This window comes from Larus michahellis, chromosome 7, assembly GCF_964199755.1.
Source record: "Larus michahellis chromosome 7, bLarMic1.1, whole genome shotgun sequence".
Lineage (NCBI taxonomy): Eukaryota > Metazoa > Chordata > Aves > Charadriiformes > Laridae > Larus > Larus michahellis.
In genome coordinates this window covers 9029026-9053653 of record NC_133902.1, presented here as the reverse complement: position 1 = coordinate 9053653, position 24628 = coordinate 9029026, and the positions used below count along the sequence as shown (strand labels likewise).

Sequence of the window (24628 nt, the reverse complement as noted above, 5' to 3'; positions counted from 1 at the left end):
TCACACAACAAAGTCGGGTAGGAGGAGCACCCACCTTACAGGCAAACCATTTCTCCACAACTATGGGAAAGAACAGCCAGTATGCACCAGAAACCACAGTTACTTAAGAGAGGTTTCTCACCTTTCTAAACAGCAGGATTACCCAGCTTCTTTCAAAGACATTCAGGTACTTTGTGGAATAGTTTTTGCAGTTGTTGCTCACAACAAAAAACTATGGCTTAGCTAAGAGAACAGAGTAACAGCAGCAAAGATAACAGCTAAGTAGAACAGACAGGTAAGATTATGTTGGCTACCTCAAAAGCACACCTACTGCAGAACACAGACCGAATCTCTGGATATAATTCCCTGCTAGGCTGCTCTGTCAGTCAAGAAAGGTTAAATATTTTCAAAATGTAAGTTAGGTTACCTTTGTGGTAATACAAACTGTGTGTAGACTTAATGAAAGATCAAAATTCTCTGCGATTCTTATTAGGCAATGAAGTTATTTCCATGAACATGAGAAACCACTATAACCAATTAATTGTTCTGCAATTAAAGGAAAAGCCCAGAGAAAGTCAAAACCACTTGTCTGTGGTGTACCTGTAAGTACACTGACACCTCCTACAAATAGCCTACACTTGCAGGGCATGGGTGAAAGGTAGCAACAGCTCTATATAATACAAAAGGCATTTGCTGATACAGTATTTCTGTGGTTCAGGAATCCTAAATACTTAGTGAGGATCACAACTACAATGCAGAACAAAAGTGCAGAGACCAACATGACAAATAAAAAGTTATGATGCTGGAGGAAAAAAAAAAAAAATCACAGAAGACAAAATATAACACTTTATTAAAAATTAGTGTTCCATTTCCATTTAATGCACTGATAAAAGAGAAAACACTTTAATCAATAGCTAATATGATTACTGCATTAACTAAGTATTTTATCCATAAGGCTGACCCTTAAAAGTTAGACATATAAAACAAAGTCTGATGCTACAAGAAAACAGCTTGATCACAGAATGTCAGTTTAAACAAGATAAGGAATCATACTTGCTATCCTCTGGATACAAAATATTATAGAAATCCAAAGTCCTTTACTATTATTAAACAAATTAAGCTTCAACATCCTTCTGAGGTTGGGGAGGGTCATACAACCATTTTATTAAATATGAGGAAAAGTTACGCACACACAAAAAAACTGACTTGCTGTATGTCACTGAGTTAGTGGCAAAGTTGGAAACAGGACTCATGCCCACTCACTCTTAATAAAGCCTCAGTTATCCTAACAGAACGGATGGTGTGAAATTTGTCTGTAAAGATTTAATGCCAAGGATTGTCAGAGGATATAATCTAATTGTGTGAAGACAAGGACTGCTGGGCCAGACCATTCAGTTAAGTTAGACTTCATCAGTATTTCTAAGAGTCAATTGTGTCTGAAAATTAAAAAAACCTCTAGAAATGTCTAATAAAAACCACAATAAGCATTGCCTGTTCCAAGCAGAATACAGCTTTTCAATAACACCATAGTATCGGTCCCTCCAATGTGCTCCCAGTCTCAGTCAGTGATTTTTTTTATTTTAACCAAGAAGCGTAAGAGAGAAAACGTCAGCAGAATGGAACGTTAAGATTGGATAAATGTCTCCTGTTCCAAAAACTAAATGTCAAGGTGTAGGTTAAACATTTAGTTTTGTCTCAGCATTTATCAAGCAGTTGGAGGCTGCTACCCTGCAGAGCTCTCTCTTTTGACATTATTGCCTAATTAACACTGATACTGAAAAGCTGTTTAACATAAGACATTCACTCAAGGCACCAAGTTTCCTTCTCTGTAGAAAGACTGAGGCTCTTTTGCAATATGTGAGGACCCCATTATGGAAACATGCAACCCTTTATTACAGTACTTGTATATAGATGTCAGTTACATGTTTTCCATTCGTTCCCAGTCTGCTAATGTAATATTTGAATGCACAAAAGTTCACGTAAATTTAGGAGTGAAGAGGACAGTAAGGTTTCAAAAAGAGTTCCAGCAGCTAATGAATGCTGGCTGATATAGTTAGAATTCATACATTACAAATGAGGCAAAAAGGCATTTCTTCCTCCTAAAGGCTACTGTAAATTCACAGGCGCATCAGTAAACACATCCATTGGTGATGGTCTATGTAGGAAGCCATTACAAGTCGCTTAACTTGCAGACAAATGCATATAATTAGAAATGTATATTGTCTTAATAGGGATCATATTTTGTGATACTTAGGAAGTATCTTAGGAAGCACTCTCTCTAGAAGTGGACAGCTCACTACAAATAAATGAATGCTCCAGTTCAAAACTGCATCATCCTTTTCAGTGCTGCTTTTTTTCCATGATACCAGGTTGTAAAAATGTGTTCTAGAATGTCTAGAATGTCCTCGTCAAAACAATTTACAGCCTTTAATTAAGTAAAGGATGATTAAGATGAAAATGAAAAGCATGTGTTACATCAAAACTACAGTATTCGAAATTATCAGAACCTGGTAGTACCGAGACTGTATAAATCAACATGCCATGATTTTGGTGGAAAGGACATTAACATCCTGCATTGGAGCAGTTCCAGATAAACAGGATTCTTAAGAGAAAATGTAGTGTTCTATCACTTGTGTTAGAAAAACGTTCAACCCCTGAACTGTGTAAGTGATGGCTGCATCCATGTCTACATTTAGACTTGCTAAGACTTCATATAAATTATCTAATTATGTAAGCACTCGGGTAAGAAGACATTCCAGATTTTATCAGAAACCCTAGCAGCCCTACCTAGGGAGGGGATCTCTAATACTATAATCATTTTAGCCTTGTGCATGTCCGGGTAGCACACATCCCAGAACACACCCACACAGAGGATTTCCTGATGTTCTCCCATTCCCATCTGTCCACCAGTGGAGGGAACTATAGAACTGTTAGTCAAACCCAACCACAGGTATTTAAATGGGATCTCTCAGCCACATCCTGAAAACCTTATCAAGACAACACCAAGACCACAGTTTTGAAATGTCTTCTGAATAGACAAAACTTTAGTGTTTATGCAATTAGATTTTACTCTGGGTAAAGCTTACAGAGTGTTCCGTCCACAGTGGCCAAGCATTGTTTAACATCATTCCAAACATGATTCCAATTCTAGTCACATCTTAATCTAAAAACAGATGTTTTGTGATCAGTACTAACTGGGGTTAGAGAGGGAAGAATGAACGGGGCTGAGAGAAGGTGAACTGAAACGGATACCTATGAACGTTTAAAAACACTCATAACTGCTTACAGTTCTTAGTGATATTCCACATTCCACAGGTATGAAGAAGTTATTTTGCACTTTTTAAAAGATGGTTCTCAAACCCAGTTTGTTTCCAAATTATTTAATCTAAATTCAAATCAGAAATTAATACTACTTGTTGGCTATGGGAGACATGGAAAAGAAAACCAACTAAACCAAAACACAGACTCTTCTCTGCTTCTTACAACGTAATAATGAATCCTGGGAGTACAGAATCCAACCACGGAATAAGAGCCTCTGGACTAGCACATAGATCTGACACTCATTCTCTTCCACACACTCCTTCCCATGCCATAACTCACCAGAGAAAAGAAATGTGAAGATGACATTTTTCTGCTTGTAACTTCTTCTTAAAACAATTTTGCAAAGCTACCAGCATCACTTACTTAACCTGTTAACATTCACTATGATAGTGACAAGAAAAAAAACAAACCAAAAAACATTTGCCAAGAAACAGAAGTGCCACGCATTAATTTTAAATGGCAGTCTCATTTGTTTCAAGATTAAAAAAAAAGTACAAGAGAATAAATCGAAGCTATTAAGTACATCACAAAGACCCTATCACTACAGGCTCTGCTGGTAGCTTCAAAGCGCCCACCACAGTGTAATTTAAGTAGTATCAGTGGAGGGAAAAAAATAAAAAAAAAAGTATCCACATCACGCTCTAGTAGAATTAAAGAAAAAAAACCCACAAAAGTCTTTGTCAAAACTAATCCCAGCAGCTGTATTTTCACTGGCACAATAGAAAAACCAGCTGGAAAACAACTACTTACAGAAAGCAATAAAAAAGAAAAGAGGTTATTAGACTTTTAAAGAGGCCTTTCACAAAAAGGCAGGTGCATTACTGTGGCAATGCTACTTCCTGAATGTGAGGAGAATTAAGTGAATGCCTGCCACGTGCAGAGGTCTGGCTAAGCAATAAAATCCTGAAAGTTTGAAGCCATTAGTGTTTTCTTACCAAGCCTCATCAATGTCATTTTCAAAAGCCTAATTGGAAAGTAGAAATAATTTTTTTGTTCCCTCCCCTGCTTCTATTACTAACAAACCATCTACCATCTTAATTCTACTTAGGACTTCACTGTATTAATTTGGGATGATTTTCTTGTCAGGCTCTTGCAGTAATCTGCTTTAAAACTTACAGGTAGACTTGGCACTGGTCAAAGCAGTTCAAGATCAGCCATCATGGAATCTGAAGCTTCCACGTTCATGTATTAGACAGGAACATAAAAGCAGTTGTGGAGCACGCTCCACCGCTGTCACATATCCATAGCTGCCAATGAACAGCCATCAAGTAATAACCATTTATGACAGTGGTAAAATTTGAATCTGCAACCTACAGCTGAAACATACAAGCACATTTAAAAATACAGCAACACCTTTTCATACTAAACTTGAAACTGTTTCCAGATACCCAGTTTGCAGAGCAGCCTTGACTCCAACCTTCTGAAAGGCCCTTTACAACTAGCACCCAGCCAAGCACTCAGAATAAAAGTGATTCTTTCAGTTTAAAATTCAGGATAAGCCACCTTCCTCCTGTGTCCAAAGCCTCTTGCAGCTTCATGTTAGAACAAGACTTTTATGACTATTCTTCTCTTCGCACTTCAACTTCTATGCTCTAGAAGGGATTCAGAACATGAAACTTGAATTCACCCTTCAGTACGTGAACATTATCTAGCATTATAAAATGTTGTCTGACTGTAATTTTTCCCCTGTTGGTTGCGAAATTTAACATCAAATAGCACTTTTGGACCACATGAGGAAACTAATGTAAAACTAGTTCCACAGATTACTATTGTTTATACGAACAGGATTATACTATCACAAGCCTAAACAATGGCAACCCTGCCACAATCTATTCCTGAAGTTTTCTTACTTGAGGAAGTTTCTTCCTTCAGCATAGCCATTTCTCCATCTCCCAAGACAAGTCACTACATATATATTTAGATTTTCAAAGTTTTCTCATTTTTCACAAGGGGAGTTTTTTTGGTGACTTGGACTCTTACCTCTTCGGAAGAGCTTGCCTTAGAACTAACGAGTTTTAAAGACTGCTCTTTCGGAACACAAACTTTTGCATGCGTACTAGCGGAAAGAGGGGGGAGAAATCACATGTGCAGTGCAGCTGACTATTGGATAGCTAACCATTTCCTCTGGGGGTTATCAGGTGTAGTGTTTGCTAAGAGTAGTCATGTTCAAGTTCTCTCCACCCCCTCTTCAGTTATCTTGATTTAAAAACTGGAAGTTCCATTATACAAAACCCTAAAAGGGCAGGTATCTGGAAAAAGATTTTCAAATCATGCCATCTCATTCAGGAAAAGCAGTACTTCTCACAGGATGTAAGAAAACCGGCAAGTCACCACATACGCAAGAGCAACCACAAACTGTCAGAATTGGAGCTCCGAATTCAATTCCTCATGTGGCATGAAAAGGGGCCAGTCTGTATTTGAAGCACACGGTGCAAAATTAACATCTTAGTTTTCAAAGCCCTTGGCCTTTAGTGTTGCTTTGTGTGCACAAATGCCCATTTGCTTCTCTAGGGAGCAAAGAAGACAAATGAAGATCAATCCACAGTCCAACTGATCCCTCCCTACTTGATCTCCCTCAAAGAATATTCATACAAGCCTTGACACCAAACCCCTTCTCCTCGATTGATGTGCTAGTGGCCAAGCTGACGGTCATCATAGGTGCTGTATCTCTTCACATGGATTCGGCGCACTCGGTCACGAAGTTCAAAACCCTCATCATCCTCACTGTGAGATGCCTGGCTTCGGCTCCTGCTTGTGGCTTCCAGCAGAGAGTTATCAGGAACCCGTGGTGTTTCATATAGTAAGACATTCAGCGTTTCCTCATAAATTCGTGCCTCAGGGAATTCAACCTACAGAAAACAGTACATGTCCCTTTCCTGATCTATATAACATGACTGGAACACATGCCCATAAGTAAAAAGATACTTGAACCATAAAAAGACACACACTATGACAGTAAAACAATTGTAAATGAGAAAGTGAGCAAAGCAGTCTAATTCCTAGTAGAGCATTACTCCCACCACCAGCTCACTGCCCTAACCTCCTGTTTTAGATTGTTGTAGAACGGAATACAGTATTTCTGATTCCTGAGTGCTAATGTTGGACTCTGGTCACCTTACCTGCACCACAGCAATTCAGAAGTTAACTCCTCAAGTTAGGGAAACTCTGTAGACTTATCGAGCTAATCGTTATTATATTTTCACACATGTAATCCAACTCTTTAGGACGTACTGTGCTTGAAAGCAAGTCTTTAGGTAAACTTTGCAAAATCAGAGACGAGAAGAATCACTGGAAATGTGGTGAAATCAAGATGGGTTGATTATTGGGAATTTGCACTCCTGTGGAACTTTTTTTTTTTTTACAGATATTCTATAGTTTTGCACATAAAAGCAAAGTGATAATAAAAATATCATGTTTCTAAACAGTGTTTGTGCTGAAGTTTCCATTTCACTAATTTCATCCCATCCATTTCAGTTACTCAGGTTGTGACAGATCTTCTCCTTTTTGGCACGTATTTTCCAACACTCTGGAGAAATTTATACTCCCATTTAGTTCAATTACATACAATGATTACATCAGTGCAAGTGAAACACAGTACAAAGTAACTGCAATGAAGTAAACTTATATAGGTGTAATTAGGAGCCGAAATAGATCTTTGCTTCATTTAATTAGAGAACAATTTAAAGGCATTTACATGCTTTAGGGACACAAAGTCAGCTTTAAGAGACTAGTGCTAAAATGCATGTGCTTTCAGAATTACCATTCTTACTCTTTCCTTCTTCAAACCTGCTATCATATTGAGTCTTCTCTGAATTCTATCTAGTATGCAGCATCTTTTACCAAGACACCAGCTCATCCTGCAGCTCCCTAAGTAGCAAGCCACCGTACTAATTCTAACATCACTGACCATCAATTCCAGTCAATATTCAGGACAGTTGGTGTCAAAGCCTTTCCAATAAGTGATATTGCTTGCCCCCTAGCAATTTGTCTTAAGTTACATAAAATCTGTATCTTTCTGCGACATTATCATCAACCTGATTTTTCTTTAAACCATAAGAGACAGGTGGGTAGAATCCCATTACCTTGGTTTGCTTCTTCTCTGTAGCATACACTATAGAGGTACAACAGACTTCAGCGAGTTTCCGCCCCTGTCCATAGAAAGACCAGCAGCAGATTTCATCCCCTATAACATCCTTAATGAAGAGAACTCTGCCGTTGAAACGGAGAGAGAGCTTGTCAAACAGTTCTATGTTCTTCAGTAAGTTGTCATCTGAGTTACTGAAACACAGCAACAAAAGAAGGGATACAGTTTTTGTGGGTTTTCCACTAGCCATCTCTACAGAATTTATATGCCAATTCCACTACAGTTTTAAGCATCGATCTAACTGCAGAATACAAATAAGTAGTGACTCATTGCCATATGCTGCCAAGAAAAGAGAGGGTAATAGCCAATTCAGATACAAATAGGATGCTCTGATCCCCATAAGCAAACACACCAGCCTTTAGAGGTCAAGTTATATAATTAATAACGACAGCACAATTTCCCAAATCGTTACACAACTATCTACAACTATCTCTTGACTGACGCTCAAGACGATTAAATCACATCCTAACTGCAGTTCTCTTTAGTTTAGTAACAGCAGAAGTCCAAAGAGTCAATGCATGTTAGAAGGCCAGTTAAAAAGCAAGGTGTTCTACACATAATAGTAGTGATACCATATACAAGTTTGTAGGGTAAATACATTATTTAGGAAACTAAGTTTTATTGGCAACCAATGCAATGTAGGATCTTAATTACTTTTCAAAGCAAGATCTAGATGTTCCAGGGGAAAAAAATACATTGTATTATAGCTTTAAAATCAAGTAAAGCTATCATAAAGCTATTCTTAAAATTTAAAATATTTTACGTAAATAACATCATGACAAATCAATGTCCTGTTTGATTAAGTAAAAAAAAAAATACTAACCTAAAAGCCTCATTCCTCTGACATTAGCTTGAACACAGCTGTATTGAAAATAAGAACTCTGTGCCCCTTTGTCTCTTTTTATAGGTGGCTGGGAAATTATAGGTGGATATATGGAAATTAGTGAACGTATTATTGCCTAGACAACAAAGCCGACCTCCCTAGCTTTCACAGTAAAATTCCTTAATCTTTGGTCCCAGAAGCTCACGGTTCACACCCTGCTGCCAAAAAAAATACCCAGAGACATGACCTTGTACTTTTGTACACAGTATCTTAACTTTTGCAAGTGCTGCAGTAAGGCTATGAAATATTTGTGAATCAAGACACTGCTAATAAGAACAGCTGACTGGGCTTTACATAAATTACTTAGTCTGAGAAGTATTTCTGTTCAGATCTAAATCAAAAAAGCATGATGTGCAACCAGACAAAATCTTCAGCTCGCAAGAATCATTTGATAAAGCAATCTGGGATTCAGCAAGTGACAAGTCGCAGGCTCTATCAAGTGGCAGAGCTGGGAAAAGAATGTAGAAGTCTTCATTATTATATCACACTGACAACGTAACCGAGAAAGATCCTTTTATACTGTCGATTAGGAAGAATAGATGGAAAAAAAAAAATCTCTGCTTGCTAGCAGCCAGTGTGGAATTTAAAATAAAGATGCCTCATTTAAACGCCATCAAGGCATGCAGATTCATGTGCAAGGAATAATTAGAACCCTACAGCTAGTTGAGATACCAGCACCTCCTGGTATCTAGGATTCTGTTGCCTTCATTACCAGTACATTTACATTTCCAGACCCGTGGTGACTAATGTGCTATTCTGTGCTTGCTTTAGCATCACTGCTGTAAGCTAAAGGGTAACTCAGGGAGGAGTGCAATATGACTGGCAGATACAGAATGCAGTCTGCTGAAAAACAGGCTGCTCTTCAGCACTCCCGCAGGTAGCATTTCCTGACTACCTGAAATATCATGATTGTTAGAATCCATCTCTCTGACAGATAGACAATCAGTTTGTCTAGAGAAAAAAGCTGCCAAGATTGCATCTCAGATTGAAAAGGCCGAAAATGAGGATTCTGCATAGCATAAAGGATTACTCACATTGCTTCAATGACTGCTTTGGGAAAATCCAAGCCCATTCTGATAGCATCATAACCAAGGGATCATGATAGCTACAGCATAAAACTAAATAAATAATGTTACTGTATACAGGAGGAAAGCCAGTAAATTCTTGCCCTGGCCCTATCTGGGTTGTTCCTGAGCAGAACAGATACTTTTCTTTGTAACCAAACAATTTATTCATTTAGAGGCACTGGAGGTGCTGGAACATAAAGAATTTCTGTAGGTCACAGTGCTGGCAGAGGTATATGCAGACTCAAAAGCAAAGCTAAATTGACAAGGTACAGATCATGGCAGCATTAGCTTTGCATTGATGAGGTAACACCGGTTACCAGTTTGCGTTGTGTTACCTAAGTTACATCTAGTTTCAGCCAATATTAATAGCCTCATCGTTCTTCTCTCTTGTCCCTTGTTTCTCTTCATTTCTCTCACACAACTGAACTCTATGCTAGACTTCAACAGATACAGTTTGTTACGTTCTCCCCCCATTTAGATTCACATCAACCAAAATTAACCATACACAGATACATGGAAGAGGACTTTTGTATGCAAAAAAAAAAAACCAAACAAAAAAAAAAGTTAGGTCATACCACATCTTCCTCCATTCCCATAGTGAAAGGGAAACTTTCCCATTACAGTGGGGAAGAAACCTGACATACCTGGTGTAGGAGTATTTGTTGTTGCTTCTATTATAAAGCAGCTTAACAACAGGCTATTGGGAGAGAAAGAAAAGAAGCAGAAAAGGTAAGTTCTGTGTTTGAATACGTTTAGCAAAAATTCAGTTTCTCACTGGATAGTTGCAGAAAAGCAGTTACTTTCATTGATGATTCTATCAGTCTCTCTTCTTCTTTTGGAGATGTGATAATAGGGATGCTACAGACAGGCTCATACAAGTCTTTCTTGTCCTGTTTTAAAGACAGAAGAAAGAGAGGAAATAAACTCAAGAGAGATAAAAGCTAAAACTAACATCTACTGCTGCTGTCTTCTCCAACCCCTCCAGTCATGTTCCCAAATCCTGTGATGCAAAGGAAAATGCTCTGCGTTGCTATAGTAACCACACAGCGTTACCTTGATCTGCTACCCAGAAACACAGCAGAGAGATTTCTTATCCCCAGAAGGCAGCAGTAATTGAAATATTGGGATGCAGGTGGATGCCCTTCTTAGCTATAGCAAGGACTCTGAGCTCAAGTGATATTTGGTTTAAGTGGGTTTATTATTCCATCCTTTTTTGAAGAAAAGGATAGCAAGAGTTTGTACTAGTTTAATCAACTCAAAACACTGCAGTATACAAGAATATCAGCCACTATGAACTGAACATTTGGCAAGAACAGCATGTCACCAAAACGGACTTCAGCCCCTTGCGATACAAAAGCAACAATCAAGAGCGTGTAGTACAGTCTGTGACTCCAGATTTCTCGTGTAGCAAATTAAGGAAAACTCAATAGCTAATAGGAAAGCCTTAGAACATTTTGTTTTTAGAAGAAAGATTTTAAATTTCAAACCAGAAAGAAAATTGTCAGTGTGGCTTTGCATTTATTTCAGTGGACAGAAGCATATTGAAACGAGTTCGTGAGGCATTTATTAATTACTAAGTTTTGTCCTGCAAGAAACATTCATTTCACAATCTTAAGACTAATAATAAGTTTTATATATATTGCATCTGGGATAACTTTATTAAAAAGTTGGCAGAACAAGCTGATTTCAATCAGCTGAACTCACAGGGACTAGTAATGTGAATAAAGCTACTAAGGGCTTACAATTTGCAAATAGTAGTAGTAAACTGATACAAAGAAAAGTCCTTAAAGTAATCAGCAGTTACCATATAGGTCTTTTTCTCCATTAAGATTCAAACTTGGAAAAAAGTTACCACATTTTCAAAGATTCAAACCCATTCTCGCCCATAAATATTATCTAATTAGAAGTGACATAACTTGGGGAAAATTTAGACAAATGCCATAAGGTCTTTTAGAACATATGCTCAAAATAATCATGTTTATTCAACCAGTTTCCTTTAAATTTCTGGCTTTTATTTAATTTCACACAAGCGGAATTAATTCACTATCTATTTCCTAAATAAAATTTAAAAAATAAAACCCAGAAAAGAACCAGTCCCTCTATTTAAATGACACATTGTGAATACAGTTTCAACTTTATTCATCCTCCTGGCATCCCTGTGAAGTAGGAAAGTTCTACTATCCCCATTCTGAGTGGGCAGCTGGACAACTTCTGTTTCTTACCTGCAGGGCTGCTTGACACATGTCCACTAAGCCCTGAATGAGATAATATTTGGCTTCTGCCATCAACTCTTTGATCTCCTGTCTGTGTTTTGGAAGTGCAATCGTGTCATCTCGGAGATAGTTTAGAATTGTTCCAAAGTGCTTCCCACATCGGTCTATAAGGATCCAGCCTGAAAAATAACCATCACATTTTAATCACCTCAACACTAGGGGGCAAGAAAAAGCTCCTCAGAGAAGTTAAATAAGCCTAGTGTTTCCTGAAACTGCACATGATACGCTTCCCATTTCATTCTGTGGAAGCCTTTACTGACTTTGAGCAAACTGAATTTGGTAACAGAACAGAAACTGGCAGCGGAACCACTCATTTGGTAACTCCTGTATGTTCTCACTACTTTCCAGCACCCCAAAAGAAAAGCCTCAAGCTAAAGATACTCGGCTTCCTATCACAAGACACTAAGTTTGCTGCAGGAACGACTGTGCTGTATCAGTTGATCAGTCAGTGGGCTGCCTGACCAAAATTACTATCTGTGCTTCGTCTTTTCTGTAGTAGGTTCTGATTAAAGGAATGGACCTTTTCAACTACTATAGGAAATCACCAGTTTACGTCTATTTAACTGACTGCCCATGCCATTCAAACCTATTAAAAAATAAAAAAATAAAAATAAAAATAAGAATCTTATTGTTAGGTAGGTTTCTTTCATTTAGAGGCTTGTCATATTCCCAGCAAAATGGGAGTGTGCTGTATTTGTATGGGAATAAACGTATTAACTGCTGCTACAGTGTAATGCTGGGCAATTAGAAACTTATCACTGAGAAAACCCAGGAAAGACTAGAAGAGAGAATTCACAAATGTTTGCAACGAGCAGAATTGTGCTCAGTTCTGTGGCCTAACAAGAAGAATTTGGCAGTTTTGCAACCATGTCTTCTGCTATTGTTTGGAGTTAAAGAGAGAGAAGTGTTCCGAAGATGGCAAAAGGTAGACTAGCCCAAAAAACCCAGTACAGGAAAAAGGCTGTTCTAGTCTCCAAACAGGAGCAAAAAACTGGACAGAGACAGACCAGGAAGGAGCAGAGAGGGGACACAGCACAGGAAACAGTAGTAGACAGACAGTTCTTGCAATTTTAAAACATCCTTGATGCCACATTCACTAGGAAACAGGATGTCTGACCTGCTGGCAAACAATAGCCGTGTAGGGGACACACAGGCAGAGGGTTTAATACAGTGACAAACCCTTTCCATAATGTGGAAGGCAGGCAAAAAAACATCAGTTAGGTTAAACCACTGCTAGATTCTCCAGCTGTAGCTGTTGGAACACGAACCTTATCCTCCATTCAGGCTGAGGCTCTTATACAAAACTGCTGGACTAAATGGATTTAGTTGTATGTATCACTCAACAAGACCCAGCCTACTCAAGGGGAATTTGGTTTAAATGATATGCAAAATCCACAAGGAGCTGTTTCAGTTTAAGTAAACACACTGTTGTGCATCAAGTTTAAATTGATGTAATCTGGGCATGCGGAGGAGCTTTCACATAGGAGTGTTCAGAAACACCAAGAGGTTAAATACTTGCCAACCTCTCTCAGCCTCTTCTCCACAGCGCCACAACCCTCATTCCTAAGGTGTCACTTTGTCCTGGACTACTAAAAAAAGGAAAATGAAAGCACTCATAGGCATTGCTGATATCGGTCTTCTTACTTGTTCTACTCTCTATAATGTACTACAGATTTTTTAATGCCAATATTCAGTGTCCAGCAGGAGCTGACATACTCCTTGACTGATGGCTAAATACTGTCACGGCATCATAAGCCACAAGTGGAACATGCTACTGAGAGGAGGAAAAAAAAAGCATTTTCAACACAGCAAGCAAGGCTATTCTGAGTTTTAAAGACAAAAACTGAATGTCCCTCCCCACATATGCATTTTAAATGATGCCACTACATGACACCACATAAACGACAACCCACATACTGTCTGTTCAGTCTTCATAACAACATCAATAATCTGCATACTGGCTGTGATTGTACGAAAGAGAAACAGTCCTTCCGCTAGTTAATTTTAGTAACAAAACCCCACATTTTTATAAAGAACAGAGGATTGTTAGCGCTAATGGGAGTTGGCTGCCTAATGTTCCAAGCTATTTTTGGAATGTATCTTTCCCTACATCCTTAACTGAGCGCAGTCCTAAGATTAAAAAGTTTAATTAAAAAGATTAAAAAGATCCTAAGTTAAAAAACTGTGACCAAAACCCAGTTGGTTTACAAAATTCTCAACAACAAGAGACGTTCCCTTACCTTCCTTGTCTGTGAGCACTTCCATTCTGCCGCTGAACATGGCCTTAAGCATTGTGTCATGCCTGGTCAGTACTTGTACTGTAGTGTAATATAAAGAGCCCCCAACATTTAGTCGCACATACTTGTTACCAAGGCTGCCTGCTTTGAAGCTGCAAGTTTTGGGCTTGGGCCCTGCAGCTGGACAAAGGGTGGTGGTTAGACATGTGTCCCCGGACATCTCCTTCTGTAGGTAGATGACAACCCTGCAGAGCGTGGGCTTGACGGATTCCGCCGTGATTGGTAAAGAGTCACAAGTCACCAGAGGAGGACGGCAAGGCAAAAGCGGTCATAACCACGGGGCCCTGGAAACAGAAATGCATGAGATCAACACAGAAGCCTGGAATTTCCATTTACAACAAAAACATGAAGCCCACAACAAAGATACACTTTCAGTAGATTCCTACACATCTACACGCATTCTGACGCAACAAGATTTAGCTGATTTTCAGACAACTTACACAGCAGTATAACGGTTGCTCAGCACCATGCAGTCAAGTTACAGTTACATTACTGTTAGTGAGGGACGGTAAACTTTTCTGGACTTCCTGTTATTTCATCTGCAGCCAACACTACAAGCTCCATACAATACCGCAGTCCAAGTTTAAACCCTAGCTGGAATGCTGCTCCCTCTCAACTTCCCCAAAGAACGCAACTCTTTTTGTGCAGAGCTGAAACACAATGGAAGAGCTTTCTGCCCTTCCTTCAGCCAGGCGGGCAACTCTGTGTGTGGGGTTTGGTGGTGGTGGTTTTATTTTTTAACCGGAGATATTTGTACGTGTCTCTTCCAATGCCTCCACATTGAAATGCTGGACCATAACATTCTGTTTCCTTGCGACTCCATTCATACAAAACTCTTCTTCCTCCATCCTGGAATGCCGAGCAGTCAATGCAGTTTTTATTTAAAAAAAAAAAAAAAATTTCAACACTACCTTCCCATCAAATATGTCCAGTCTTTGGAATATTTGTCTCAATTAAAAAGCCAGCGAGGCACTCAGACGGTCACTGCTTCTTTCTCTCCCCAGTGTCCCTATGCTTACCTTTCCATCGACAATAAGCTCAAAATAGAAACAAACAAAAAAAGAATTAAACTCTAATGGGACAACTCTGAAGTCTTTTAACTGGAAAAGTAGAAATACAGGTTTCTTGCCTATCTTTCTAAAAATTATTGTTCTCAAAAACTTTTGCTGTTTTTTTTTCTTGTTGTTTTTTTAAAATTCTTTCAGACTACAAATATCTCCTCCCTTCTCTGTTCTGTGCCTATGGCACATGAGTAACCTTTTATAAATAAATATAATAACCTGCTAATTATATTGCTATTCTTCCTACACCCCTTTTCCTTCTCACCCCACCTCAGCTTTCAACATAGAAAAAACCCACAACCATCCATCTGTACAGCAAATTACTTGGCAGCTACCGATGCTATCTTAAAATTGCCAGAGATTTGAATAACTACTGAACTTAGAACAACACCTAAAATATAACGTTATTCTGCAATTCCTAACTCAATTATTCTAATTAAGCAGACACTACAAACAATGTCTGTTAAATAACCAGCAAGGCAAATATCGTGCAGAGCATCAAGACACAAACCAATTCTAAGAATTTTAGTGACAAAAAAAGCTCAGTTTGTCTACAAATGCTTCAAGCGGAACTCCCACTACCTGCCACCATCCTTTACTGTCACCTAATCATCATTAACACAGTAGCAAGCTTCAGCCTACATCCCAGCAAGGCAATTTTCCAGCTACATCACTTGAGTCAAGTAGCCCATGAGCGAATCTAAGTCAAAGGCAACTGCACGCTTCCTGTGGAATTGGCCAGAAAAGTACCTCTTGACTGCTAAGCAAGCAGCAGCAACCAAAAAGCGTGTATTACAGTTGTGGTGTTATACAAGAAGTTCATTACTCAAAGCAGCTAAGGCTAATAGAGAATCAATCAGAAATTGTCCAAGCGTTGTAACACAGTTCCTCCTAACTAGTCGCAGGCGTTTACTGTCATCCATCACGAATAAGTAAATCAAGACCAGAAGTAACTACACCTCGTCTGGCAGTTGAGCCCTTTGCTAACAATGGAAGTGTGCCTCAGGTCTGTACCTTTGTCATCAGTCTCCTGCCTTGCTTTGGCCCCTCAGCAGTCCCTTTTTTAGGACAAAAGCATGTTTTTAAAGACAGCCAGACTGATTCTGTAACAACAGAGGAATCCAGGCACAAACAGAACTCTCCAGCTTCAACAGCGACTGCCTAAACACATTCATCAGAGCTGCGTTTTCAGGCAGATACACCACTCCAGGCCGTTACTTCTCCGACCCAGCAGGACGAAGCTCAATGCCAGCAGAACCCCGTGCACGGCCGACCCAAGCAGGAGTAAGTGCTATCACTCCAACGCGTTCATTAACTAATAAGCTAGGAGGCTTTTGCTGTAAACAGTAACATAACCTTTAATTACCCCCATTAACACAAGAGACCATTTTCTCCGTCCCTTCCTTCCTGCCTTGTGTGGGAGGCTACGGAGGACACGGCACCAGGAAATGGGCCCTGCTGAGAATTACCATAAAAAGGAACAATTTTAGCAGCTCCAGGCAGACCCCCTCCCACCCCCGGCCCTTCCACACGGAGCCGCCCGCGGCCGCGCCCGCCTCTGCCCCGAGCCCCCGGCCCGTCGCTGCTTGACATCCGCGGCCTTCGCGTGTCCCGGCGCCGCCGGGCTAGAGCGGCGGGGCAGGGGCGGCACCGAGGCCTGACACACCGGGGGCGGGCGGCCCCCTCCCCGCGGGGCCCGGGCCGGAGCCTGAGAAGCAAACAGAGGCCGGCCCGGCCGAGGGACGGCTGCGGCGGGGGCCCGGCGGGCGGCCGGGAGGCGGCCCAGGCCTACAGCGCCCGCGCCCCCCACCCGAGAGGCGGCCCGGGAGAGCCGCGCCCGCCCCGCGGCCCCGGCGCTCGCTCGGTCGCTCACTCACTCACTCGTCCGCCCGCCGCCTCCCGGGAGCCGCGGCCCCGGCGCTCGCTCGCTCACCCGCCCGCGGCCGCCGCGCGGCCCCGGCTGAGCTCATTTCCTCCGCGCTCCACTGGGAACGGGCGACCCGGAAGCGCTTTTCCCGCCGCCGGCACTACGGCTCCCAGCGTGCCCCGCGGCGCCGCCAGCACTACGGCTCCCAGCGTGCCCCGCGGCGGGCGCGGCCTGTCGCCGTGGCAGCGGGGCGGGTTTGTCGCCGTGAGGTGAGGGGTTCCCCGGAGCGGCGGGAGGGCCCAGCCCGCGGTGAGGAGAGGCGTCCCGCTCCCGTCGGCGCCGCCGCTGCCCCCCCCTGCCCCCGCCATGGCGCAGGCGGCGCTGGGCGCGGCGGGCCTGCACTTCGACGAGCTGAACAAGCTGCGCGTCCTGGAGCCCGAGGCGGCGCAGCAGACGGCTCAGCTCCGCGAGGAGTGCAGGGCCTTCCTCGACAGTGAGTCCCCCCCCGCGCTCCCGCCGCCCCCGCAGCCCGCCCGGTGCCTGCCCGCGACCCCTGAGGAGAGGGACCCGGCCGGGCACCGGGGCCGCAGCTGCCGGCCCGGCCGAGCGCTCCTCGGGGAGGGCCGGGGGGCAGGCAGGGGTGCAAAGGGCTGTTTGACTCCCGTGGACGCTTAAGGGCTTTTCTCTCTTCATCCCCCCTTCATAGCCTACCTAACACCGCCGGAAATCTTAAAATGTACTCTAAAAATATAAACCTCATCTAAAAATTACAGCGTGTAGTAGAAGCATTGGTCGTCTTTAGGGGTGTTTTGAATATTACTTGACACCTTTTTTTTTTTTTTGCAGAAATAGTAGAATTTCAAAAAATAGTGGGTAGCTTAATTGAACTTGTTGATCAACTGGCAAAAGCTGCTGAAAGTGAGAAGATGAAGGTACTGTGCAATTAGCTACTGGCTTGTCATGTACTCCACTCTGTACTGCGCATGAAAAACCAGATCTCTCCCTGCCACCTTTTACAGCACAAGCATCTCTCGGTCTTATACAGGCATTTCCATGGTAGTTAATATTTGTCTGTCTGCAATATGAAAGCATGGGCTTTTTAAATGATATTAACATCTAGAAGACTTCTATAGGCGCACTCCGTATTGCATTACTCCTGCATTTAACAATCCTACTGCTCCTGCTTATCTATATATTTGCACATAGATAGAGCATGTATTTTTTAATCACACCGTTGCTAGCAGAACTTTGTCCTCAAGAGGCAGGAGAGGCTCTGGGAGAAGGAGGAGAAGGAAGGCTACCTAAAGACCAGATCAGTAAATAGCTCTATAACTGCCTTTGAAATTTCCTTTATTTCTATGTGTCACCAGGTGCTGTGGGGTTTTGCCACGTTTATTGTGGAAATAGAAATTAATGTCTAGCACAATTGTAGATAACTACTTTTCCCCTTATTTGTTCTGGGGAAGAAATTTCAGTAACCAGAGTTTGTCAGTCTGTATGAGCAGTCACCAGTGATCAGTCCGTATTTCCAGAGGAGTCAGTGACTTCTGTTCCTTGAGTGCCAAATGCCTTAATCTGCCCAGCCTCCACAGGGGCCGTTTGCCTGTTCTACCAACTGTTCACTATTCAGATGTCACCCTCCTTTATTGTGAGTGTGGCTGAAACGCTTCAAAGTTGACCCGCTAGCAGGGAAAGGGGTTAGGAAAAATAAAAAATCCCAATACAACCACATCCCTGACCGTCCTGTTTTGACAGGCCATTGGCGCACGGAATTTGCTGAAGTCTATAGCAAAGCAAAGAGAAGCTCAGGAACAGCAGCTTCAGGCTTTAATAGCCGAGAAAAAGATGCAGCTGGAAAGGTAAATTGACCAGTGAACGTTGTGCTAAACCATCTGACGCGGGCTGGGTGCAGCTGGTAACTGTTTGGTTTTTCTTTCAGATACCGAATAGAGTACGAGACCCTGTGTAAAATTGAAGCAGACCAGAACGAATTCATTGACCAATTCATTTTTCAGAAATAGAGGATTTGAGATAAAACCGTTCCAGAATCTTGAGAATTTCAAAAATATGCAATTTTTCACTGTGTATGAATGAATAGATGGTTTGTACCAATGGGAAGCGTCTTTTAATTCAGTGTGAATTACGCTAAAAGTGGCAATAAGGAGGGCTTTCTAACAGATGTAAAGACTGTTCTATCCTTTGATTTTATAAAAGTTTTGTACAGTCAGTAGTTCTAATTCAACTTATAGTTGAATTAATACTACTGTTGCTATGTTATGTATCTCACTTTTTGAATTGTACAGCTCTTTCAAAGAAATTGGGAAATAAATTATTGTTTTCAGACTTTCTGGATATACCTGAAGTAGTTGCTTCTGCTCTGTTATTTTTGAGCCTAAGAGTTCACAACTGCCTGGACACTCATAACGATTTTCCTGTATGTGGTATTTTTCACGTCTGTAAAGACACAAAACGCAATCAGCAGCAACTTTTATCAATACTGACCACATTATTTTTTTTGTATGGAGATAAAAGGAAAAAAAAAAACAGAAATTTATCATCAAGAGAAGACAAAAAAGCAGAAAATACGGCAGCATTAAGAACACTAACCTGTGCCTGAGGTATGTCCCTACGGGCAGTAATATTAGTGTCACGTTCTTCCACAGACATTATTAGCAATAGAACTGCAGCCCGGAGAGACAAACCATGCGAAGCGCACGGTGACACCAGCAGCGTGTATAAACTATAAATATGAATGTGACATTTACAAACTGAATGCCTGTGATCTAAAAATCAAGCCTCATGTTGAAGTGCAAATAGATGCGTTTTATGTCTGTCTGGAGGCAACCAAACATGGAAATGTGGCCTTTTCGAAGCCTGCGGAAGGCTCGTGTTTTATACCAGGGAGGTCTTGAAATATACAGGCAGAGACCGAAAAGCCACCTCAGTGACCTGTACTGTTACACAGGTGCCCAAGTTTGATTCGTGCAGATCAGATTGAGAATTTAAAAAAAAAAAAACAAAACAAACAAAACCCAACAAACCCGAACCCCAACCACCCCAGAATTTCTATCAGTAGGGGGTTGTATTCACCATAACGTATGCATCTATTTACTGCGTGAACTATCTCCTTGTCGTTCTAAGTTCCTTTTAGTCATTCCCTTAAAAAGATTAAATGCAGTTTAATGCGTTTAGTTATTTATTTCCATACTGGAAGTGATTTCACAGAAGAGAGAAATTTACAAATCCTTGTTTACAATTCCTGAAGTACTTTGAAATCCTCTAGGAAGGACACCTCGTTGTCAGACAAAGTTCACTTTAAGCATTCAGAAATCCAGATTTTTGGCACATTTATCACTGATCAGACATTTGCAATTAATCAAAACTGAAGCAGAGCAAAGGAAGGCGAAAGTTTACAGGAAGTGGCGAGGAAGTTAAGAATTATAGGATTTGAAATGCTTCAAAAGCATGGCTTTGCAAAGCTGTGTATCATCGGTTATGGATTTTGCAGAATATGCTTTTGGAAGACAATTTTTTTTTTATTCAGTGGTTTTCTAATAGTCATCTTGGAAAAAGGGAATGTGAAAGAAAAGTCTCAGCTGCAGTTTCCCCCCGCCCCGTGACGCAGTTACACATCAAGTGGTTGGCAGTTTGTGTTCCCATTCCGGACAGTGGGCACAACCGGCAGCGGGAGAGGAGCGAGGTCTCTCCCCCGGCGCGCGCCCAGAAACCAGGTGGAATTGCGGGTACCGGCATCTGCCAGAGCAATTTCTGATTGAAGGAGAGCCGCAAACTCAAACCAATTCCAATTTATCTTGCAGGAGCCAGACGCTCCGGTCAGAGCCCGAGGCAGGTGTTTGTCCCAGACTCCGGCAGCGCAGGCCCTGAATCAAACCCAGAACAAGCGTTGTGCTTCAGAGCCGCTACTTCCTTTTCCTTTTCTCCACGTGGCTGTAATGGGGGTGGAAGAGCATGGTGAAGAGAATGAGAAGTGGTATCAGCAAGTACGGCGCGTATATCGAGAGCAGAATTAGGCGCTCGCGTTGCGTCCGAGGTCCCACGTGCTCAGACTTGGAGAAATCGTGGAACAGGATATGTGCCAGGATGGCAAACAGAGTTGTCGCTACGTGGGTGGAGTAGATAATGGCAGGAGTCCGTATCCATTTGCAGCCACCTGTACAGAAGCAAAAAGGAAACAATATTCAAGTATTTGAAACAAGCAGAATCCGGTGGCTTTTAAACGAATAGAACATTAACTGCGCTATCTCTGACAGGGTAAGCCGTATTAAATAGGTAGTAGAAAAACCCATAAATACTAGTAGCAACCCAGGAAAAGGATCTACCTTTATGGAAATTTAGAATGATGGTGCGATTGTGAAAGTAACAAAGTGAGGACACAGGCCTGACCCAGAGCTTTATCTACCTTGGAAGCGTGCCCCGTGTCAAACGTTGATGCTGGTTACCTATAAATGGCTGCAGCAGAAAAGGGCCTACGGTCCCAGGTTTTGTTTCTGACAGGCCTTATTCTGTGCTGCTTTCTCAGCTAAAACTTGCCGTGAGAACAGCACAGCTCCACCCCGCGTCGTACAGCCCTGTAACTGCTTGAGACTGATAAATAAACTTTCTCTGCGGCACAGGAGGCAAGTGTTAGGTAGAAGCGCTGGACAGGACATACGCTTACGCCTGTGTCATACCAACCTTTGAAGAAGGCGTAGACTGCGACGGGGAAGAAAGGCATTTGTAAGAAAGCTTCGCAATATATAAACGCCTTAAACCACTCCGGGGGCTGGAGCATCATGGGGTCTCTAAAGGAGGCTGCGTACCACTGCAACAGCTCCGTCAGCTTGAGAAAAAGAACAAACAACAGATTAATGCACTGAACATCAGCCGCAGCGGGAAAAACTGTGACCCTGACCCTGCTCCGCCGGCCAGATGGGACCATCAGTGCAGAGGGAAAACCAAGCGATCTCGTCCCGGTACACAAGGCTCCGTACCACGATTCGGTTTCAGTAGGGATTACAGTTCCCAAGTCTTCAAAACCATGAACCCCCCTGCATCAAGCATCTATTCAGTTTGCGTTCCGGGCATTTTTAGGATTACTATAGCATTAAGTGCTGTTGCTTTCCAAAAAGTTCCTATTCCTGAAGTGTCATTTCCTACCAGGAAAAACCCAAACCACAAAAAAAATCCTTTTTCTGACTGTCCTACTGTCCGCTGAGGTGGGCAAACACTTGTAGGCCCTTGCAGTCCCAGCGGGCAGGAGGAGCCAGGCCTGCGCTCCCTCGGGAAGCACATCCGTGGGGCTGAGGGTCCTGGCTCCGGCGGCTGGGTGCAGGGTACAGGGTGGTGTAGGGTGCAGGGATCTCGTCTTAGCGACTTGCCATTAGTTTCCATGACAGAAACGTAAATTCCAGCACAGCTTTAGGTTGGACTTTGAACGCAGAGATATGTATTGAGATTTGCTGGTTAACTATTAACGAAAAATGGTTTCTGTAATGGAGTAATTCTATAAGCAATTCTAATGGCAGAAATCAAATTCGCTAATTGTAAAGCTTGGATAGGAGGTTATGGCCGATCTCACCCTGGTGACAAGAGCCAAACTGATTATCTGCTATCCAGCTATTATTTTAATTGACTTTATTACGTTTATTGTCTTGTATAAGTTTATTCAAAACCCAGCACACCAGAGATTTTTGCTAATAAACGCGGTTGCCGGTGTCCCTGCTTTTGCAGCGGTAACGATTCCCTTGGCGTTTTTGGCAGGAGAACGAGCCGAAACCGGGCTCCCGGCGCGACCCTGACAGCGACGGCCGCGTCCGGGCCGGCACCGCGGGGCCCGCACCCGGCGGGTCCGCGCCCGCGCAGCCGGGGCTCGCTCTGCCGGTTCGCTCCCCGCTGCCTGCGAAACGCGCCCGGTGCCGCTCCGGGGGGGGGGTTACCGCCCGCCCGCCCCCCGGCACCGCGGGCGCGTCAGCGGCCAGCCGGCGGGGCGGCCCCCGCGCCCCCGAGCTGCGGGTCTAACGCCGTCAGTCACAGCCGCGGAGCGCGCCCAGGAACAGTCGCGTTTCTCGTCCTTCCCCAATGAATGACTTGACTAAAAATATTAGTCATCGTGTGGAAAGCCAAGGACCGAGTTATTTTTAAAAACTATCTCACTTTAGGGAATTTACTGCGGTTTTCCCTCCCCCTTACGCCTCCACACGCTGGATTCGGTACAAAACGCCCCCGGCCCCGCTACGCCAAGCGAAAGGCCCCGCAGACCCTCGCGGCCCCGCAGAATCCCGGCCCCGCAGGCGCCCCCCGACCCGACCCGGCCCCGCTCCCGCCCCCGGCGGCTACTCACGGCGGGCGGGTGGAGGCCGGCGGGCAGCAGCGGCTGGAGGTCGATGAGCAGCGTGATGGGGATGTGCGAGAGGAAATAGAGCGCGAAGAGCCGCTCCCGCCAGCGCGGAGCCGCCGCCATCGCCGCGCCCGCCCGCGCGCCGCCACGCGCCCCGGCCACGCCCATCGCCCCGGGGCCACGCCCACCGCCCCCGCCACGCCCCGGCGGGACACGGCCGCGGGAGGAGGAGGAGGAGGAGGAGGATGGGGAGGAAGGGGGGGAGGAGGGTCGGGGCCGGGCTCAGAGCAGCCCCCGGGCCCCGCCCGCCCCGTTCCGCTCAGGCGCAGCCGCCCCCGGACCGTGCTCCGCCCCCCCCCCCCCCCCGCCTTTTTCCATAGTTTTTCCCAATTTCACTCATTTCGGCCAAGGGCGGGAGCTGGGAAAAAAGACGCCCCGCCAGTTAAGTTCCTGCTGTACAGCCACGGCTGACAGGCTGCGCTTTCCTCGACACATTGCAAAGCTATGGCATTTAAAGGTGGCTTTTTGTCTTTTCCTCTAAACGTTCCATCTAGGGTCGAGCTGGGGAAAAAACAGTTTCTCGGCGCCACTGACGCCTCACCTCCCCCCGTCCCCCCCCAAGGTTTCGCCCCCCCGGGCTTGGACCGCGTCCCCCACAAGTCAGAGCCGAAGCAGGTGATCCGCGGGGCTGATGCCATCCTTTATTGAGCACAGAAGCTGCCCCAGGGGTACAGGCAGATTTTATAGCCATCATCTGCTGGGACCCCAGTCTCCCCCCTCCATCAACGTCACAAACAGTTGTAAAGCAGCCGTACCTGAGCAGGGGTACAGAAGTACAGTGAACAGGACTTCCGCTCAAGCTGTGCTTGACAGAAGCATTTTTAAAAGTTACAAAGCACAAACAGTTCAAGGATCTCAAGATATTCCGTTACTAAAACAAATACAGGGTAAAAAAGATTAGAAAAATTGTGACCCAGTAACTATTAAGCCCAGCTCTTTGGTCTGGCGAGCATTCGTACGCTCCCAGCAGCTCAAATCGCAAAGTCCCAAATACGCCAATATTAAACTGGCTGAAGGAGAAAAGCTCTTCCCGACTTTCGTAAGTGAGTTGATTTGAATCAGTCAGTGGTATTTCACTGCACATCAGAAAGGGGGTTTGGCAACTACTTTCCCCCAGCAGATGTTGTTTAGCTCCTTTGCATCACCTTCAAGATGTACACACCGAGATCGGGCCTCCAAATAGTTGCACGTTCCTTTGACAATTTGTGAATAATTTTGAAGTTATTCTTTGCACTCACTACTTCTGTACTCTTCTCAAGGCACAATTAATAAAAGGAGATGCAGAAGCTGTATTTAGAGAGCTTAAAACTTATGATTACAATCTGTAATTCGTTTGACA

At 43.4% G+C, this 24628-nt stretch overlaps 3 protein-coding genes across 6 annotated transcripts; 1 reads left to right on the top strand and 2 right to left on the bottom strand.

Annotated features, from left to right (window-relative positions):
- Positions 1-807: 807 nt before the first annotated feature.
- TNFAIP1 (TNF alpha induced protein 1) lies at positions 808-17044 on the bottom strand. 4 transcript variants are annotated; one of them, XM_074595999.1, is made up of 7 exons: positions 16907-17044; positions 13908-14248; positions 11617-11786; positions 10195-10284; positions 10039-10091; positions 7383-7578; positions 808-6149 (listed from the first exon to the last, which is right to left on the bottom strand). In XM_074595999.1, exons 2-7 carry the CDS (start codon positions 14122-14124, stop codon positions 5931-5933), a joined length of 945 nt encoding a protein of 314 aa, XP_074452100.1. In that variant the 5' UTR covers positions 14125-14248; positions 16907-17044; the 3' UTR covers positions 808-5930. The 4 variants fall into 4 exon arrangements, with proteins under 4 accessions (XP_074452100.1, XP_074452101.1, XP_074452102.1 ...); XM_074596000.1 differs by having other exon boundaries at positions 16959-17039; XM_074596001.1 differs by having other exon boundaries at positions 16903-17004.
- A 60-nt stretch (positions 17045-17104) lies between these two features.
- IFT20 (intraflagellar transport 20) lies at positions 17105-19235 on the top strand. The gene is made up of 4 exons (XM_074596004.1): positions 17105-17385; positions 17739-17824; positions 18648-18751; positions 18832-19235. The coding sequence occupies exons 1-4, from the start codon at positions 17259-17261 to the stop codon at positions 18911-18913; spliced, it is 399 nt and encodes a 132-aa protein (XP_074452105.1). The 5' UTR covers positions 17105-17258; the 3' UTR covers positions 18914-19235.
- Positions 19236-20065: 830 nt separating this feature from the next.
- Positions 20066-23585, bottom strand: TMEM97 (transmembrane protein 97). Its single transcript, XM_074596003.1, has 3 exons — positions 23233-23585; positions 21588-21732; positions 20066-21063 (listed from the first exon to the last, which is right to left on the bottom strand). The coding sequence occupies exons 1-3, from the start codon at positions 23395-23397 to the stop codon at positions 20813-20815; spliced, it is 561 nt and encodes a 186-aa protein (XP_074452104.1). The 5' UTR covers positions 23398-23585; the 3' UTR covers positions 20066-20812.
- Positions 23586-24628: the final 1043 nt, after the last annotated feature.

What these genes read in the sequence shown, in the direction of transcription:
- TMEM97 (XM_074596003.1), bottom strand. Translation starts at nt 23,397, where the DNA reads ATGGGCGTGGCCGGGGCGCGTGGCGGCGCGCGGGCGGGCGCGGCGATG. An exon ending in CCGGCCTCCACCCGCCCGCC is followed by an intron (nt 21,733 to 23,232) that starts GTGAGTAGCCGC and finishes CTTTTTCTCAAG; the next exon opens with CTGACGGAGCTGTTGCAGTG. An exon ending in AGTCTACGCCTTCTTCAAAG is followed by an intron (nt 21,064 to 21,587) that starts GTTGGTATGACA and finishes GCTTCTGTACAG; the next exon opens with GTGGCTGCAAATGGATACGG.
- TNFAIP1 (XM_074595999.1), bottom strand. Translation starts at nt 14,124, where the DNA reads ATGTCCGGGGACACATGTCTAACCACCACCCTTTGTCCAGCTGCAGGG. An exon ending in AGTGCTCACAGACAAGGAAG is followed by an intron (nt 11,787 to 13,907) that starts GTAAGGGAACGT and finishes GTTATTTTTCAG; the next exon opens with GCTGGATCCTTATAGACCGA. An exon ending in TGATAGAATCATCAATGAAA is followed by an intron (nt 10,092 to 10,194) that starts GTAACTGCTTTT and finishes CTCTCCCAATAG; the next exon opens with CCTGTTGTTAAGCTGCTTTA.
- IFT20 (XM_074596004.1), top strand. Translation starts at nt 17,259, where the DNA reads ATGGCGCAGGCGGCGCTGGGCGCGGCGGGCCTGCACTTCGACGAGCTG. An exon ending in GTGCAGGGCCTTCCTCGACA is followed by an intron (nt 17,386 to 17,738) that starts GTGAGTCCCCCC and finishes TTTTTTTTGCAG; the next exon opens with AAATAGTAGAATTTCAAAAA. An exon ending in AAAAAGATGCAGCTGGAAAG is followed by an intron (nt 18,752 to 18,831) that starts GTAAATTGACCA and finishes TTTTTCTTTCAG; the next exon opens with ATACCGAATAGAGTACGAGA.